The 17,285-nt window shown below is 38.0% G+C and overlaps 1 protein-coding gene across 3 annotated transcripts in view; it reads right to left on the bottom strand.

Annotated features, from left to right (window-relative positions):
• Window positions 1–17,285, bottom strand: part of CCHR11.PART0H12orf4 (chromosome chr11.part0 C12orf4 homolog) — a 919,017-nt gene that overhangs the window by 783,662 nt on the left and 118,070 nt on the right. For all 3 annotated transcript variants that reach the window (XM_044087562.1, XM_044087561.1, XM_044087563.1), the window contains 2 exons: window positions 7,326–7,510; window positions 6,298–6,397 (listed from right to left, as the gene is read on the bottom strand). In XM_044087562.1, the coding sequence (XP_043943497.1) occupies window positions 6,298–6,397; window positions 7,326–7,510 (285 nt within the window). The remainder of the gene's footprint in view (window positions 1–6,297; window positions 6,398–7,325; window positions 7,511–17,285) is intronic.

The raw sequence follows: 17,285 nt of genomic DNA, 5'->3' as shown, positions 1-17,285 counted from the left end.
GGAGGCAGTGTGAGTTTTTCCAAGACATAATTGAGGTCCCATGCCGGAATTGGTGCTCTCCTTGGAGGCCTGATGTTTTTGGCCCCTCTGAGGTACTGCCTTATTAAAGGATGAGAAAAGATAGGTGGTTCCATATTGTAATGGGCTGAAATGGCAGAGGCATGAATCTTAATTGATGAGAAAGAAAGGCCTTTGTTCAGCATCTCAGTTAGATATTGTAAAATCTGAGGGATATTTGGTACACACGTGTCAATGCCTTGTTCCTGGTTCCAAACACAGAATCTCTTCCATTTTTCTGCATAAGATTTTCTGGTACTGGGCCTCCTGGCCTCCAAGATAACATCCATAACAGCTTTTGAAAGAGGAGTGTTCGGAATGGCTACATTATCCGCCATGCTGCCAGATTTAAGGTCCTGGGTTGGCTGTGCAGGATCCGATTTTTTGTTGGGTCAGCAAGTGAGAAGTTTGAGGCAATGTCCATGCTGGACCTTGAGACAAGCTCTTTAGGATTGGGTACCAGTGCTGGCATGGCCAGTCTAGTGCAATCAGTATCATTTTTGGCTTCTCTTGTCTGACCTTTAGGAGTACCCTGGGAAGGAGAGGCATTGGAGGAAAAGCATACACTGTTAGATTTTTCCAGCTGAAGGATAGAGCGTCCACTCTCCATGCTTGCATGTGATAAATCCTTGTGCAAAATCTCTGCAATTGGCAGTTGTGAGGGGAGGCAAATAGATCTATGTCTGGGCATCCCCATTTCCTTGTTATCATGCTGAAGACGTGTGGATCCAGTTTCCACTCATGGGGATCCATGAGGTTTCTGCTTAGTTCGTCTGCCAGAGTATTTGTTTTTCCTGGCAGGAATTGTGCTTGCAGGTGAACTTGATAAGTCAATGCTGTGTCCCATAAGGTCATTGCTTGTCTGCAGAGGGGGTAGGAATGTGTACCTCCCCTGCTTGTTTATGTACCACATGACCGTAGTATTGTCTGTCTTTATCAGTAGTTGTCCTGGATGAAGTAGATCCTTGAAAGCTGTCAGGGCATTTTTAACAGCTAGCATCTCTTTTTGATTGATGTGAAGATGCATCTGGCTTGCAGGCCATGTGTCCTGAATACATTTTCCTGCCATATGGGCCCCCCAGGCATAATCTGATGCATTCATTGTCAGTGTCTGTCTGGCTGTGGGTAAACTGAATGGCAGACCCTTGTTGTGGTGACAGGCCTCTGCCCACCATCGAAACTCCTGTTGCAGGCAGGGAATGAGTGTAATTACTGTCTCCAGGCTGTGGCAATGCTGAGTCCAAACACTTTTTAGATACCATTGTAGTTTCCTCATATGCAGTCTGGCATATGGAATTAGTAGAATGCAGGATGCCATGAAACCCAAGGCCTGCAGGATTTTCCTTGCAGATAAGTGGGTCTTTGTTGCCAGTTTTTTGAAGTAAGAAGTCAGTTGTTTTTGTTTGTCTGGCATGAGATTAAGTCATCTGGGCAGTTGTATTTAAGCTTGCACACAGGAATATTATCTCTTGAGAGGGCACTAGTTTTGATTTCTTTTCATTTACTGTGTACCCTAGGCCAATTAGTAATCTTTTTACAAATGCCAGATGCTTTAGAAGAATGTCTTTGTTCTTCTGCTTGAATAAGGCAGTCGTCCAAGTAGGGATATATTTGAATTCCTCTTTGTCTGCAAAACGCAATTACTGGTGCCAGGCATTTTGTGAAGACCCTGGGCACAGTAGATAAGCCAAAGGGCAGTGCAGAGAATTGGTAGTGCATTCAGCCAGCTATGAATCTGAGGTATCTTCTGCAAGATTGATTGGGACATGCAGGTATGCCTCCTTTAGGTCCAAAGTCACAAGCCAAGCCTTCTTGCCCAGCATGGGCAGTAGCTGCTGTAGAGTCAACATCTTGAATTTTGGAACTTACAGAAATGTATTTAGTATAGACAGGTCCAGTATTGGTCTCCGGGTTTTGTCCTTTCTGGGCACTAAGAAAAGTCTGGAGTAAAATCCTTGCCCCTGCTCTTGTTGTGGTACTTGTTGAATGGCCCTCATATCCATGAGGGCTGTAATTTGCTTTTGTGCCTCTGCCCATTGATTGTGTGGCAGGTCTGGCATACCTTTTGACCTTGGTAGGGTGTGAAAATGGAACCTGTAGCCTTGGGACACTATGTTCAAGACCCATTTGTCTTGGGTAACCATTTGCCAATTTGATGAAAAAAGTGCTAGTTTTCCCCCTAAGGGGGTTGCCAAAAGAAAAGTGCTTGGATCTGGCAGAGGAAAGTCATTGGGACTGTTTCCTGTAAGGTTGTGATTTGTCTTCTCCGCTTTTGGAGGTAGGAGCACCCCATTGTTTAGGCCTGTATGAGTCTTGGGGCTGAGATCTGCCTCTGGGACGCCTGTATCTGCCTCTTTGTGGTCTGTCTGACACTGGAAAGGACCAATTTTTAGAAGGCCAGTTTCTGCTAAATCTGGGTGGCTGTACCTGTAAGAAATCCTTAACTGTCTGCATGGATTTTGCTTTATCCTCCATTTCTTTCAACACCTCTTCTGCTTTAGTACCAAACAAAGTATCACGCTGTAATGGGGCATCTAATAATTTTGCTTTAACATGATCAGGCAGATTCTGTTCCTTTAACCAAGCATGCCTTCTAATAACAGAACCTGTAACAGCGGCCCTGCAAGAGGCCTCCAGTGAATCATAACCACATTGCAAAGTATGCTTTCCCACTTGTTCAACTGCATGCAATAAATCCTGCAATTCCTTGTTCTCTGAACATTCAGTATTTGTCAACAATTTCTGTTTAAGCAGTGACATTAAATATTGCTGATATTTAAGCATATGAAACTGACAATTTAAAGCCCTTACAGCCAAGGTAGCAGAAGTGTAAACTTTTTTCCCCCCATCTGTCCAGAGCCCTAGAATCCCTATCAGAGGGGACAGGGTTTTTTGCAGTGGAAGTTTTGACCCCTTTGGGACCCTGAGATATAGTTTCTGGGTCAGCAGCGGGGTTTTTATTTAGGAATTTATGAGAATTCAGGACCCTGTAGTATCTGTCTGGCTTAGCAGGTGCAGGGGGTAAAGAGTCAGGGGACAGGCCGGACTCTGAAAATACATCATCTACAATGTCTAGAACAGGTGGAATAGCAAGGGGTCTGTGCTGAGGAAGTAGCAGAAAGTCTCTGAGCCTTTTCTTAGATTCAGAATAATCTTGGCTCTCCCAGTGGAAATGCTCCCTCATGGTATGCAGGGTTTCCCCAAAAGAATAATCCTCAGGAGAAGAGGCTGAAGGAATGGATTCTTCTTATTGGTAGAGGGAGTGAGTTCCATATTTTTGCTACATAGTAACAATGTAGGCTTTGTCCAGTTGTTTTGGAGGGTTTGGAAGATAGTGAGAAGTTTCTTATCTTTGGAACTTAGGGCTCAGTTTGGGTTGTAAGGTTGTATGATGCTGTTAAGAGCTGGACATGTTAGTGGCTTGTAGACCATACTGTGGAGTGTTAATAGTTGAATGCAAAGTAGGTGAGTGAGGAGTTCTAGCAAATTTAGTTTTTGTAATGATGTGCAGTGGTGTGTCCTAATTTTTGAGATGGTAGCAAATTTGCCCACTTTGTTGTAGCACTGTTCCATTTTAGACCTAGTGGAGATTTGCAAGTATGCTTAAAATGATGTGTGCTTAAAATGATTGGTTAATTGAGTAGTGGTGAAATTCAAATGGTATATAAAAGCATTTATTTCAAAACATGGTTGATATAACTGATGAAGTTGGCGACGAAAACGTCGTTTTGGATACGTTATTGTGCTTAGTGCTTGTACCTAACAGTTCCTGTCTTTGTGGTGGAGTGTTTGCATTAGTGCTTATTAAAGCATTTCTTACTTCTGGAGCCTCGATTTATTTGTGCTTGGTGGAGTTGGAGCTACACATTTACTGAGATTTGCAAGTAGGTTAGTAAAGGTGCACCACAGAGCAAGGAGGGTAGAAGGAAGGTTTTAGCAAGGGTAATTTTGGTAGAGGATGTTACAGAGTGTTTGTTTTTGTAAACTGTGCCTAGTTTCTGGTGAGTTTTCTTTATGTTTTGTTTAACGTGGAGATCAAACTTTAAGCAACTGTCTATGGCAATGCCTAGTAGTTTGGAGTGGTGCACAGTTTCAATTGTTGTGTTGTCAGCTGAGTAGATTTTGAAATTATTTTGTTCAGTAGTGTGTTTTTTTGGCTGGAAAAGAAGCAGTTTAGTTTTTTAGGGTTAAGAAATAGCTGTCAGTCAGCCAGGATTCTACTGCACAGAAAGTGTGTTGTGTAATAGTGAGAAGTTGGGGTAGTGTGGGAGAGGTACAGATTATACTGGAATTGTCTGCATACTGTATGAGTGTTCCATTAGAAGAGGAAGTACGCAGGTCATTTGTAAATATGTTAAAAAAGTAGGGGTCCTATGACAGATTCTTGTGGGACTCACTATGGGTTTAGTAGAAATGAGGAGATAGTGTTTAAATAGTTTATTGCTTGTTTTTGACTGGATAAGTAAGTTTGGAACCATTTGGGGGCGGGGGGGGTTAGACCAAACTTAGAGTGCTTGTTTATGAGTAGTGAATGTGAAACTGTGTCAAAAGCCTATGAGAGGTCAAGAAACAGGCCAGATACAAAGCAACTTGTATCTCTAGCAATGTTTACTGTTTCAGTAAAGGCTAGGAGGGCTGATGCTGTGCTGTGTACCAGAGGGAAGCCATGTTGTGTGGTTGTAAGAAGGTTGTTTTTCTGTAAGTATTTCGTAAGTTGGAGATGTATACATTTTTCCAATATTTTAGAGATGGGAGAAAGTATGGCTATGGGACGAAAGTTTGAAAGATCAACAAAGTTTCCTCCTTTGTGAATGGGTATGATATGGTACTTTTTCCAGATGCTGGGTACTGTGGATTCAGATATGGATAGATTAATTAGGATGATGACTGGGTATGCTATGGAGTCAGCAGCTATTTTTAGGTATGAAGGAGGGAGGTTATCTGCAAATGTAGAGCATGGTTTAAGTTTGTGTGGAAATCTTTTTATGAGGCTTCTAGGTATTGGTTGTAGAGACAAGGTTGTAGAGTTTCTGGAAGGGATTTTGTACTATGGAGGTGGAGATGGTCTGGGTCACTGGAAGGGGCAGCATTGGGGCAGGTTTGAGAGGAAGAGGGGCTGATGTTGGTGGTTTTAATGATCAGATCAGATACGGATTTTATGAAGTGAATGTTAATGTTTTCAGCAATTGTAGAGTGCGGGGCAATGAGTGAAACACGAGTGTCTTTTTTGTTTCTGGGTGCAATAGAGTAGAGATTGAGGACCAACAATTTTTTGGATTAGTTTTGAGTTCTTGCTCTATGTGACTGTAGTATAGTTGTTTATCTCTGTTAACTTGTTTCTTTATGTGGTTATGTAGTTGTTTAAACTGTACGAGATCTAGTTCTTTTTCGCTTTGCTTCTATATACCCCAGGCTGAAAGATGCTGTACGTACAGCTGTCCCCAAGCCAATTGCACCCCCCCCCAAAAAAATCTGCTGTTATGATGAACACTGGATGCTACACAGTCAATTAAAATAATCCACCAGTGTCCTTAGAAAAAAAATCCGCATGAATATATTTTCCCACACAAAAGTAAAAACAAGAGATGACACACCAACTTCATGAACCAGAGAGATGGAGGCATGAATGCAATTCAGGAAGTTTTTTGTTCATTTAGAAGATGCAGACTTTGAGATGTCAGGCGGGGAGGTACTGGAAATGAATAGCATTTTAATAGCTTGCCTATCTTGAAGGGATTGCCAGTTTGGGCTATAGCTCATGGTAGAGACCATAGACTTCAGTCCCGCTACAAGCAATAAGTAGATCTCTAGAGACATGTTCTGCACTGACATCTTTGCAGCCAGGGCAACAGGTGGAACTGTAGTTAGGACAATAATAATAGAATCCAAACTCTCCAAAGATGATGGCATATCACATTTAATTCATGCTTCAGTTATTAATATTGTTACAGCTATAGCCTGTAAAGAAATTGAGGACTTCAAAGGGGAGAAACAAGCTTTATGGCTAATCAAGGAATGGCAAATAAATAATTAAAAAATAAAATGGATAGTTTTTGCCTTCCTTTTAATAAACCATCTTGTCTTATGTCACATTAATTATTTAAAATCTACAGTAGTAAAAACTACATTGAACTATAGCCATTTTAAACATTTCTATATCAATACATTTTTAATAGTACATACTTTATTATCCATTTATTGCATGCCGGTCCTGTAATTCAGATTAAAAATGAAGTATACCTGTTGAGATTCAAAATGTGTAGCTGCAAATGAATTTACATCTTGATCAGTCAAGGTTTTTCCCAATTCCTGCATTACTGTATTCATTTTAGCTTCCTGCCTGTAAAGGTTAAACAAAGTAAGTTAAGTACAGAGAAAGAAAAAGTGGATTAGTAAAAATGAGAATTTAAGTGATTTGCTTATTCAACATAATAAGTGAATTAATGGAAATTAAACATTAGTTTCTGTCTCAGGAAATGGCCACTGTGTTGTCTTCTGCAGTTCTATCACCCAACCTCTGTTTAGATACAGGAATAAAAATCCTGAACTCCCACCAGTCTGAAAGAGGACTCTATTTGCTGTAGTTAAGCTCACATGCTTCTCGTTCATATACCTTGATAATACCAGAAAAGGAACATAAATATTCCAAGGACATGTGAAATGGCATCACAGAGAGTACAACAGCCACCCAATGCGGAGATGTAGCTGTACTGTCAAATAAGATCTCACACCCACTGATAAATGCTGGAAGACAAAATTGAAGCTAGAAACTCAGGTTGTTCTGAGCTTTTAAGTGAAGGGAGGACAAATCCCACACACATGAAAGGGATCCCAGTTTGAAGAAGGTTCAATCAGTTGGCTGACTGATTATCTAACTGTAATCCTGACATACGTAATCACCAAGGCAATAATATTACTGTGTCAGTTCTGGTGGGAAAGCAAACCTCCAGATGCTGGATTGTCCTGCTCCATCAACAAAATTATTGTTTCAAGATCCTCAATGGTCCTTTCCCACAGACTCTACAGCGCTTCAATGTTTCTCATGAAAAAATTCTGTGCCCAGCTTTGAGACAATGGTAATGAAGGCCAAACTACTAATATGTATACATAATATATTTTGATAAGTAACATTTTTTCATAAATCTGACTGACTACAAAATTCACAGATATATATCTAACTATAGCTGCTGTAATTGCCACTGTAATCATACTAATAGTTAACAAGTTAGACAATTCCTTAGTAATTAAAAAAATATATAAAATAAAACCTTTCTCGCAGTTTCTTCAGCTCCATATCTCTTTCAGCAATGAGCTCTGAGACACTAACAAAATAACTATGCTCTAAATTCAGCAGTGTTCTGGAGGTTTCTGGTGAATGGATCAACTCATGATAGACATCAGCAAAATCTTCATCCCAGTCTGGTTCTTCAGGCCTGGCATGCTCCAATGTAGTCTGCAATAAAACACACCACTTTCAGTTTAAACCAACAAACAAATTAGTGATACAAACAAAGAAGTCAATTCTGAAGCAAATAAACTTATCATAAGCCCTGACAGTTGTACCTCCCATGGGCTTGCTGGATCCCAGCATAACAGATGCAAACTTGGGACAAGATAATTTCCTTCACTTGGTGCATATTTTACGTTTATATTAATGCACACAAGAGATGTATTTACCTTCTGCTTAACCAAAAGTGCCACTAAGTCTCCCATACAATCATTAATAAAGGAATAAAACAAAACATTATGAAAAGCTTGCAAAATTACAGCAATAATATATTGTTTATTCCATAAATTAGAAAAAGACTCAGCAGTTTCCACCAAGTTGTTGGTTCCATAAATTAGAAAACAAAGAGCCACACTTAAGTCTTTCATTCAAAGTGTACAGATGTTTTCCACATGCACTAAAGGTTATAATGTACACACAACATGTGGCCTGCAGTTCCCTCTTGCATTCATGATTCAAACGGTATCTCCCTCTCCCCATCATTACTCAATGATATTACTTCCACAACATATTGCTGATGACACACTCACTGAATGACACCATAGCATAACAAACAGCGACAGTCAGCTTCATGGGAACAGGGACAGCAGTGGCACTAAAGCTACAAATATTCATCAGTAACAATAACAGGTAGGCAAGCAGGCTATAAAGATGAATAGCATTCTAATCACAATTAAAAAAAACACAATAGCTAAAATATATATGTACAGAACAGATCTGAAACAAACCTGGAACATTTAACTGGCACATAATTTGCATTTCAACTTTATTTAGGTCACTTTTTTCCACAATTCTAAAACCCCCGTCTATCAAAACTTATCAACAATACCTCTAATTCTATCATTAGCATTTATGGATATTCATGGAACACTAATACATTTTTCATGTCAGCATTTTGCAGTTTCAGTGTGCGAAATACCATAATCTTAAACATTTGTGGCGGACGCTCATTTATAAGTTACATGTCAAAGAATACTAGCATAAATGCTCCATAATTCAGTTACATAACTTAAAGTTGTGTACTGAAATGGAGTGTCTCAGTGAATGAAACCAAGCACTCTGCGAAAACTACCATGAAGTGGAGCTCTGTATCAGTGTCATATCAGTTATTCTGCATGTTCAGTAAGCATTCACTAGTCTAAACTTAGATCTATCTAACCAACTACATGGTTTTCATCCCTGCTTACTAGTCCTCATGTTAAACCCTAACCTAGGCCTTCCCAATGGCCTTGCACCACAATCACATCTTTTTTGTTCCCAACCCAAATTAGCTTCTTCTTATGTGGGACACATCCCTATTGCCTAGCATGGCAAGACTTCAAAGGCTTCAGAAGCCGTAATTGTGGGGGTACTTCCATTATTCACCATACATACCCAGCCAGTCCTTGTCATCTCTGTGAGCAATATTTTGGGAGGTTATCAAATAAACATAAACCCACCACCAATACAAGTTCATTGGAAAGCCAACTCCTATTTATGCCCAGGCGTGAACATAAGATCTACATAGGAGTTGATCGCACCAATTCATTTGAAATGTTTCAGTCTGTTTTAAAGAATAACTGGAAATGTCATCTAAATGTAATTAGTTACATTCTTATAAGAAACAAAAGTTATGATTAATTGTAATCACAAATCTGTAATAAACTGTTCCATCTACAATAATTTATATGATTTAAGCCATGGGTGTTAGGACTGCAAAAAGGATAAAACCTTCATAGGCGGCAAGATATCCCCATCCCATTATGCATAGCACCACCAACTAGCTCTAGTTCTACTGTTAGTAACAATGCCGAGAAAAGAAGAAAACAAAAAAGGAAGCGCAAAGGCAAGGCACAACATATAAGGTAAATGGGAGCAAGAGGAGACTGAGGGAAGGTTTCTCACCAAATACAAATCTTCTTTTCACAGATGTTTCATAATTAAGTGCTCATAAGTTATATATCTGATAAGATGACCATCTCCTAAAACTTCTACTTCAGAGTCATTAACTAATTCTCGTGGGTGATTATTCTCATGGGAATATACCCCTGAGAACAGAAGTCCCCCAGAAAAGACCTAAACCCATGAAAAATATCCAGCACACAGTGCACAATGAACATGTCCAGGAAGACCAAGTTACTGCTGCACAAATATCATCTAAAGAGGCATTACAGAAAAAGGCTGCGAAGATAGCTATTGCTCTAGTAAGATGAGTTTTAGGGGATGCAGTAAGAGCTCTTCTGGTCTTCTTCTAGCAAACTGCAATGTCATTGGCCAACACTCTAGAGAGGGTGTACCTGGTAAATTTTTGAATGGATAGATGGTAAAAACTTTCCAAATGGAGAGATGATAAAACTTTCTGAATGGGGAGATGATAAAATCATCAAGAAAAAGGAAAGTAGTATTCATTGAACTGAATCATCCTCAAGTCTTGATGAGTATCTTCAAGTGGTGGAACCTGTTTTTACAAAATCTCACCAAGGCAACACTGACATGTAGACTGTATTTTATATAGCATATATCATGGAGAGAGGTAGGTTTTAAAAAAAAAAAAAAAAAAAAACAACAGTTGGGTGCACAAGTCCCAGGATTAAAAAGTGCCCAAACCCTGGTATGCGCACTGCTGCCATGACTAGAAAAAATGATAGTGCAGAATCTTCAAGCCACAGAAACATTGCTACAATGGGTTTAGGCCAGGCTCAGGGGGAGGATGGCACCCCTGTTGTACAAGGAAGACGTAGTCCACAAAAATGAACTGGTCAAAAAACAGCCATAAAGATGACAGAGTGGATTAGTGAGGATAAGGAAAAAATTATGTATTCTTGCTTCTTGCAAGAAACCCAGTATTTCCACAGAGAATCTATTCAAAAAGATTAAGAGGGAAATTAGAGGAAAGAGAAATACTTGCACAAGAAAAACTGTCAAAAGCTTCAAATATAAATTTGTGTTCATTAATGCAACAGGTCCATGAAAAACATTACCTAGATAAAGTAACTTTGTGCCATTTAGACAAAGAGGCAACTGAGGAAGTGTGAAAATATAAAGAATAGCACCCAGAGATTTTTGTTATAAAAAAGCAATATGGACATGGGAAAGAAAGACAGATCTGATATGAAGATTAATAAAGTAGAAGTTAAATAAATAGAAGTTGAAGTTACAGAATATCTGTGAAGTGAAAGATTTAGTACAGAAAGTCTGAATGATTGAACAGTCAGTTCCCAAATTAAGGTGAAACACGTGAGGCTTGGGACATATGAAGAGGAAATATGGACATGGAAAAGAAAAAGAGATTTAATATGATGCGATATTTATGCAAAGGAGAAAGCAAAACTAATCAATACGAAAAAGCAGCATTAAAGATATTTGAACAGAAATATAGGCAAAGGCATCTGGATATGGAAAATGTCACAATACAAAAAATGGAAAACAAAGGGGGAAAGTAGAAAAGAGGTTTAGTAATGGAGAAGTTAAAAAAAATGGAAATTAAAGTTATGGATTACCTGCGAAGTGAAGGGTTTAGTGTAGATAATCCAACTCAGGTAACATCACAACATGATGGAACAATAAGACCTCAAAATTAAGGAGAAACAAATGGAACTGAAAGCATATGATCACTTGTCACAGGAAGATGCTGTGGAGCCTTCGGTGGGAAACCAGTACAAAAGATCAGCTGAAGATGCACAGAAAGGGAAGGAGCAGGAATCAGTGGTAACTGACGCAGTCAATGCTGGGAGTGATGGGCCAATGAGTTCCCATAAGAAAGAGAAACGGATGACACATGATGCAGTTGAAGAGAATATGTCACAGGAAGGCGATCTGGAACATTATGTAGAATGCCCACAGGAAACAGAGCAAAGAATGTGACCTCAGTTTAGAAAAAAATAATCTTAAGGGAAGAGTTGCTTGATTTAATAGAGATGGACAGATATATAAGATTGATGAAAGAAATAGATTACAGAAGGTCAATAAGACCCAAAATGAAGTCTGATAAAACAGATGAGCATAGTAATGGAGACTATTAACAGAAATTCATATGATATAACATAGGAAAACAGGATATATTACTGTGCAGCTAAATTAATTACAGATAAATTCTTACCAAAAAAAATGCAGAGCAATAAGGGAAAGGAACGAAAGAAGTAAAACGCCATCATAGAAGCAATGAATAGAGAAAACTATAAAGCAATTAAGACAAGAAGTGTCACTGTTAGAAGAATATAAAAGAGGGAACAGATCAGCAAAAACACTTAGAAAGATAGACGTTATAAAAGCAATGCACAGTATCAGAACAGACCATGATCTATCATACGGTATTGCGAATAATAAACGAAAGATATTGGCACAGGCAGAAAAACTTAGAAGATATGAAGATAAATATAAAGGAAAAGTACAAAATAAGTATCCAAATATAAAGTTAGCAAATTCCATGCTCTATCTAGATGAATACCCAATAATAAAAAACTGCACAATCCGGGAGTTTTATCAGCTGAAAAACTCTTTGATGGACATTAGATCCACGTTAAAAGTAAGTAAGAAATATAACATAATACTTTGGCAAATAATACTAATAGTCAACTCAATAACTTCCAACATAATGATGGCGGATCAAGACATAGTAATTTTAGGATTCGTTGAGTTAATGCTAACACTCAAAACTTAAATGCTATCTACTACTTACAAACTAATAACAAAAATCACATACACACTACTATACTCAAAACACTGGGAAGAAAAAACAGTAATATTTCAGTAAAACAAAAATTAGCGGCAATAAAACATACCTTGGAATGGTCTCCTTTTAAAAAGCTGATATATAGCTGATATATACCCAAATAATGATTAATAATAATGCTTATCACACCCCTGTTCTGCTAAATAGACTCAATCCCACTAACTCACCATACTGTCCATTCTGTCCCAAAATAATAGCCGACACCTTACATATATTTTGGAGTTGCAAAAATGTCTACAAGCTGTGGTGTTCCTTAAGATTCAAATTACAAAAAAAAGGATACACTCAAACAACACTATCTTGGGAAAAAGCAATACTTCACATAATGCTGGACATCATGCTTATGTAAAAACACATCACAATAACTTTATGTGCCCTATTAAAACTCTACATTGCAAGAAACTGGCTTGAGAGGTCAAAAAGAGTATTAAGTCTTAGCCATAACATATATACTAGCAAGTAAATTGATTACAAAAAGCCCAAGGAAACACACCTACTACCTGGAATATTGGAAGAAGCTAATGGCTATATTATCAGATAAATAGACATTAGATATTGTAGAAACAGGCCTAAGTATACAACACTAAGGATCTTATAAGAACCATCCCATATCAGTGTTGCACTTTTCTTCCTTTACTGAATTTATACCATCTATTTCTATAATGGAATTATTAGACAACATGGTGACATCATAATGTAGATAGTGTATATAGTTAGTAATGTAGTATTCTCTGTACATTGTAACAGTAGCTAGTCACCCTTAATAAAGGATACTCAACAAATGTTTAAATTTGTTTTACAAATGTTAAGACGTGACACACTCAATTTTATCAAATATTGTTTACTATCAAAGCAGTATCCTTTATGTTAACAGATTATTTCTTGTAATCAGTCATACTCAGTCAATTGTTATCAATGTTGTACACATTTCATGACCTGTTATGTTGTGATTTTATGTGCAAACAATAAAAATTATATTTGAGAAAAAAAATAAGCAATTCATTAATGACCCAAAAAATATTTTATAGAGAACTGGGAAACAAAGCAAAAGGAATAAAAACACCACCCAAAAAGAATAGACACATTTTGGAGAAATGTCTATGAAGACACTGTGAAACATTAAGATACTGAATTTACAGAAGTAAATGAAACAGTAAGAAGTTCAAATGTATAGGAAATAAAAACGCAACAAAGTAATGGCTACGGTAATTATAATAAAATTAAGAAAAGCTACTAAATGGAAAACCCCAGCCCCACATGCAGTGCCATCTTTACATGGTGAGATGCAGTGCCATCTTTACATGGTGATTTAGTCTTGAGTAAGAACACTTACATGCACATCCCGAACAGACACCAACCGGGTTAACAACACAAAAAAATTATACTCTTCTTTAAGAGTGAACCTATATACCATCCTAAAAACTATATATCAGCAACTTGCCTTCCAGTGATGTAACAAAAGGGTAACAAAAGAAAGTCATATGGAATAAAGGATCATTTGTTGCTAAATAAAATCATAATGGAGAATTGTTAAAAAAAAAAAAAAAAAAAAAGAGGGGGTCTAAGAATGGCATAGATAGATTACAAAAAAAGGCATTTGACGGTATCCTACATTCATGGTTAAACGAATGCTTACAGATGTTTACAATGGTTTACTATCATTATTGCGAAAGGGAAAACATTTGCTATTCGCAATGTTGTTCCTTTGGCTTTCCCCGGTTAGGGGTCGCCACAGCGGAACTCTGGTCCGCTAATGATTGGCAGTAGATTTTCATGGTGCCGAGGTGCCAGCTCAACGCCCAACCTTCAACTAAGGCACGCCCATTCACTCATGTCTTTCGAACGCCACTCAATCATGGGGAGGACATGCAGACTCCACACAGAAGGCACTCCAGCCGAGAATCGAACGGGAGAACCTCTTGCTGTGAGGCAACAACGCTACCACTGCACCACCGCGGCTACTCAAATGAAAATAAACACCAAAACCCAACTCTCCACTCCTACACAATGTCAACCCAAATGATCGACACATTTGAGTAGACATTGTCACCAAAAACATCACGTGATAGCAGTATAGGAGCTAATGTAAATCAAACTCCTATACAACAAATCACGTTTTTGCAGTGGGGCAAGCCCCCCTGCACTCCCCTGTGGGGGTCTGCGCCCCCCACACACCCTGCTACTAATATATTCCAACTCCAAGATCACACTACAGTGGGGATATGGATGAATTTCCACTCCCCACTGTTCCATAATCTCCGTACATACAGTCGAACACAATTATGCAAATCCACTACTGCATTTGCATAAGTGTCTTCAACTATCCCATACACTTTTCATTTTGTGCACAACATTCTGATTTTCGGCAGCATACTGACAGAATGCCGTTTGCACAAATGATAGTAAACCATTTAAAATACATGCTATATTGATCAACTACATTATAGTGACAACCACTTTGCAATTAAACCATGGCAAAGAGCAAATTGTTATCCCAGAGATAAAAAATTCAAAGGGGGATATTCCAAGATGATTCTTTGTCACTACTGTTGTTTTATCTTGCCTTTAACCTATAAAGCTGTTTAACAGATTAGGTCTTGGTTATAATTTGGCTCCCAGAAAAACAAACTTGCTTAAAGATTTCTCATCAACTTTTTGTGGATGACTGAAAACTATATAGTGCATCAGGTGAGGAGTTGAAAGCGCAACTGCAAGTGGTTAAAATTTTTTCAGATGATGTAAGAATAGCATATGTTCTTGATAAATGTGCAAAAGCAACGTTTAAAGCAGTAAAGTTGCAGTATCAAAAAATATTGGTCTATGAAAGCAATGTGTTATAAAGGAACTCGAGCAAGAAGGAGTATATAAATATTTGGAAAATGATGATGGATCGGCAGTAAGATATGAACAAATATGAATAAAACTCAGCAAGGAATACTTCAGAAGACTAAAATTAATATTGAAAACAGCCCTGAAATCAAGGAAAAAAGTCCAAGCTATAAACCAATTTGCTCTCCCTGTCTTAAATTAGTTTTGGTGTGACTGACTGGCCCCAAAAGATATTGGATCAGTTGTACAGAAAAACAAGAAAAATGCTTCACGCTTATCAAATGATATATAAAAATCAGTGCACACCAAGATTATATATCCCTCACTCTGAAGGAGGTATGGGCCTCTTTGAAAACGATTACATGTGCACATCTGCAGTTGTGGGACTGCATACATATCTGCTGACCTCACCAGATCCAAACAAAGTTTTTAAACATAAAGAGAGAAAGTCTAAGATGATATCTTTGCTTAGTTTAGCAGAAGCATTCTGGTGACAAGTGGTAATGGAAATCATACCAAAAGTAAACAAAGATCAGACAGCAAATAAATGCGCCAAAAAACAAAATAAAGAATATAAGGAGGCTCAATTGAGAAGGAAAAGAATGTGGAAAAGCCATAAATATAGTGACAAGTATAGCAATCTCCTGCAGCAATCTCATGTTGATCAGAAACTGATTCAAGAATGGTTATGGAGTGGTGAGTTGAAACCAAAGGATGAAAGTTTAATAATGGCAACCCAGGCTATACACGTTGGTTTAAAAGTCAATTGAACATATGGGGAAACAGGAAAATGCAGGTTCTGTAAAAAAAATAATTGGAAACAATTGCTGGGTGTGATACACTGATGGCAGAGGGCCTGTGTACTGAAAAGCACAATAATGTGGCAAGATTGTTGCAAGAGAGATTGTGCAAACACTACAATATAGAAGTAGCTGAGAAGCACTGGAAACATGAACCACAAAGCATTATACAGAATGATGAAGTGTACATCATGTGGGCTCACCCACTGTGAACAATTCAAAAAATAGATTCAAGAAAAACAGATACAGTTATCCATGAAAAAAGACAAAACTAGCATTGGTCAATGAAATGGCCACACCTAGCAATTACGACGTCTCATGCACAGAGACACACAAAATCATAAAATATCAGAATTTGCAGGCAGAAATGAAAGCAATGCGGAAGAAAGATACCTAGAAAGTTCCATTAATAGTATGATCAATGGGTCTAACAAAAACAAATTGACAGTTATATTTAGATATGCTTCCAATACATGTTAACTCCATATGAATTGCAGGAGAATTCTGGGCACATTGCAGGTGCTGCAAAGAGCACTTTTGGCTAACATCAAAGACTGAAACAATACTAATTTTGTGAACTTTAATTATACCCTGACTTAGGAATGGGGTCCATTCCCATCATGGTATTAGAAACCCAAAAGATTTGGAGAAATTAAACAGAAGGGTGCACCTAGTAATGTTCCTGCCTTACTGGGATTTGACAACACACACAAAAAGCTGATCATCCTTTACAACTGACATGGTTTTATCTGTATAAAGTCTAAACCATCTGTGGACATCCACACAATTAAGAATATATTTTCCACAGTTAGAATACTCAGGAGAAGAAGGCTGATTTAAATAAGTTTCTGTTGCAACTTTAGGTATAAAGCACTGGTTAAATCCAAGTACTACCTTTTCCTTATAGAAAATCATTTAAAAATGTGCCAGCTGAGATTCTCCTGAAATCAGAAAAAGGTTCTTACAAGACAGATATGAAATGGTTCTATATTAAGGTATGACCATTTGGGTACTATAACCACCACAGTTTTCTTAGAAGATGCTGGAACTTCCAAACCACTTAAAATATTGCTCAACAAAACCTTCTAGATCTGTATAACATTCTTCCCTCCTAACTTCCAAATTTCCACGAGAATGCTGTCTGTTCCAGAGACTTCTCCTCAGTTTGATTACGTGTTATCATTTTCATCTCATATCTTCCTATCGTAGCTGTTAATTTTTGAGCCTCATTTTCTGCTAAAACAGGCATAAGTAAATATTCCAGAAACATTTCCATTCATGTTGTCTTTTTTTAAATTTTTCTCCTGTTTTGATTCATTCTTTCAGACTTGCCCCGTGCCCCCATCCACCACCATAGGTTCACAGAGTTGGTACTAGGCTA

This window comes from Protopterus annectens, chromosome 11.part0 (genome assembly GCF_019279795.1).
Source record: "Protopterus annectens isolate FY-2018-M chromosome 11.part0, PAN1.0, whole genome shotgun sequence".
NCBI lineage: Eukaryota > Metazoa > Chordata > Ceratodontiformes > Protopteridae > Protopterus > Protopterus annectens.
This window is presented reverse-complemented; position numbering and strand designations above follow the sequence as displayed.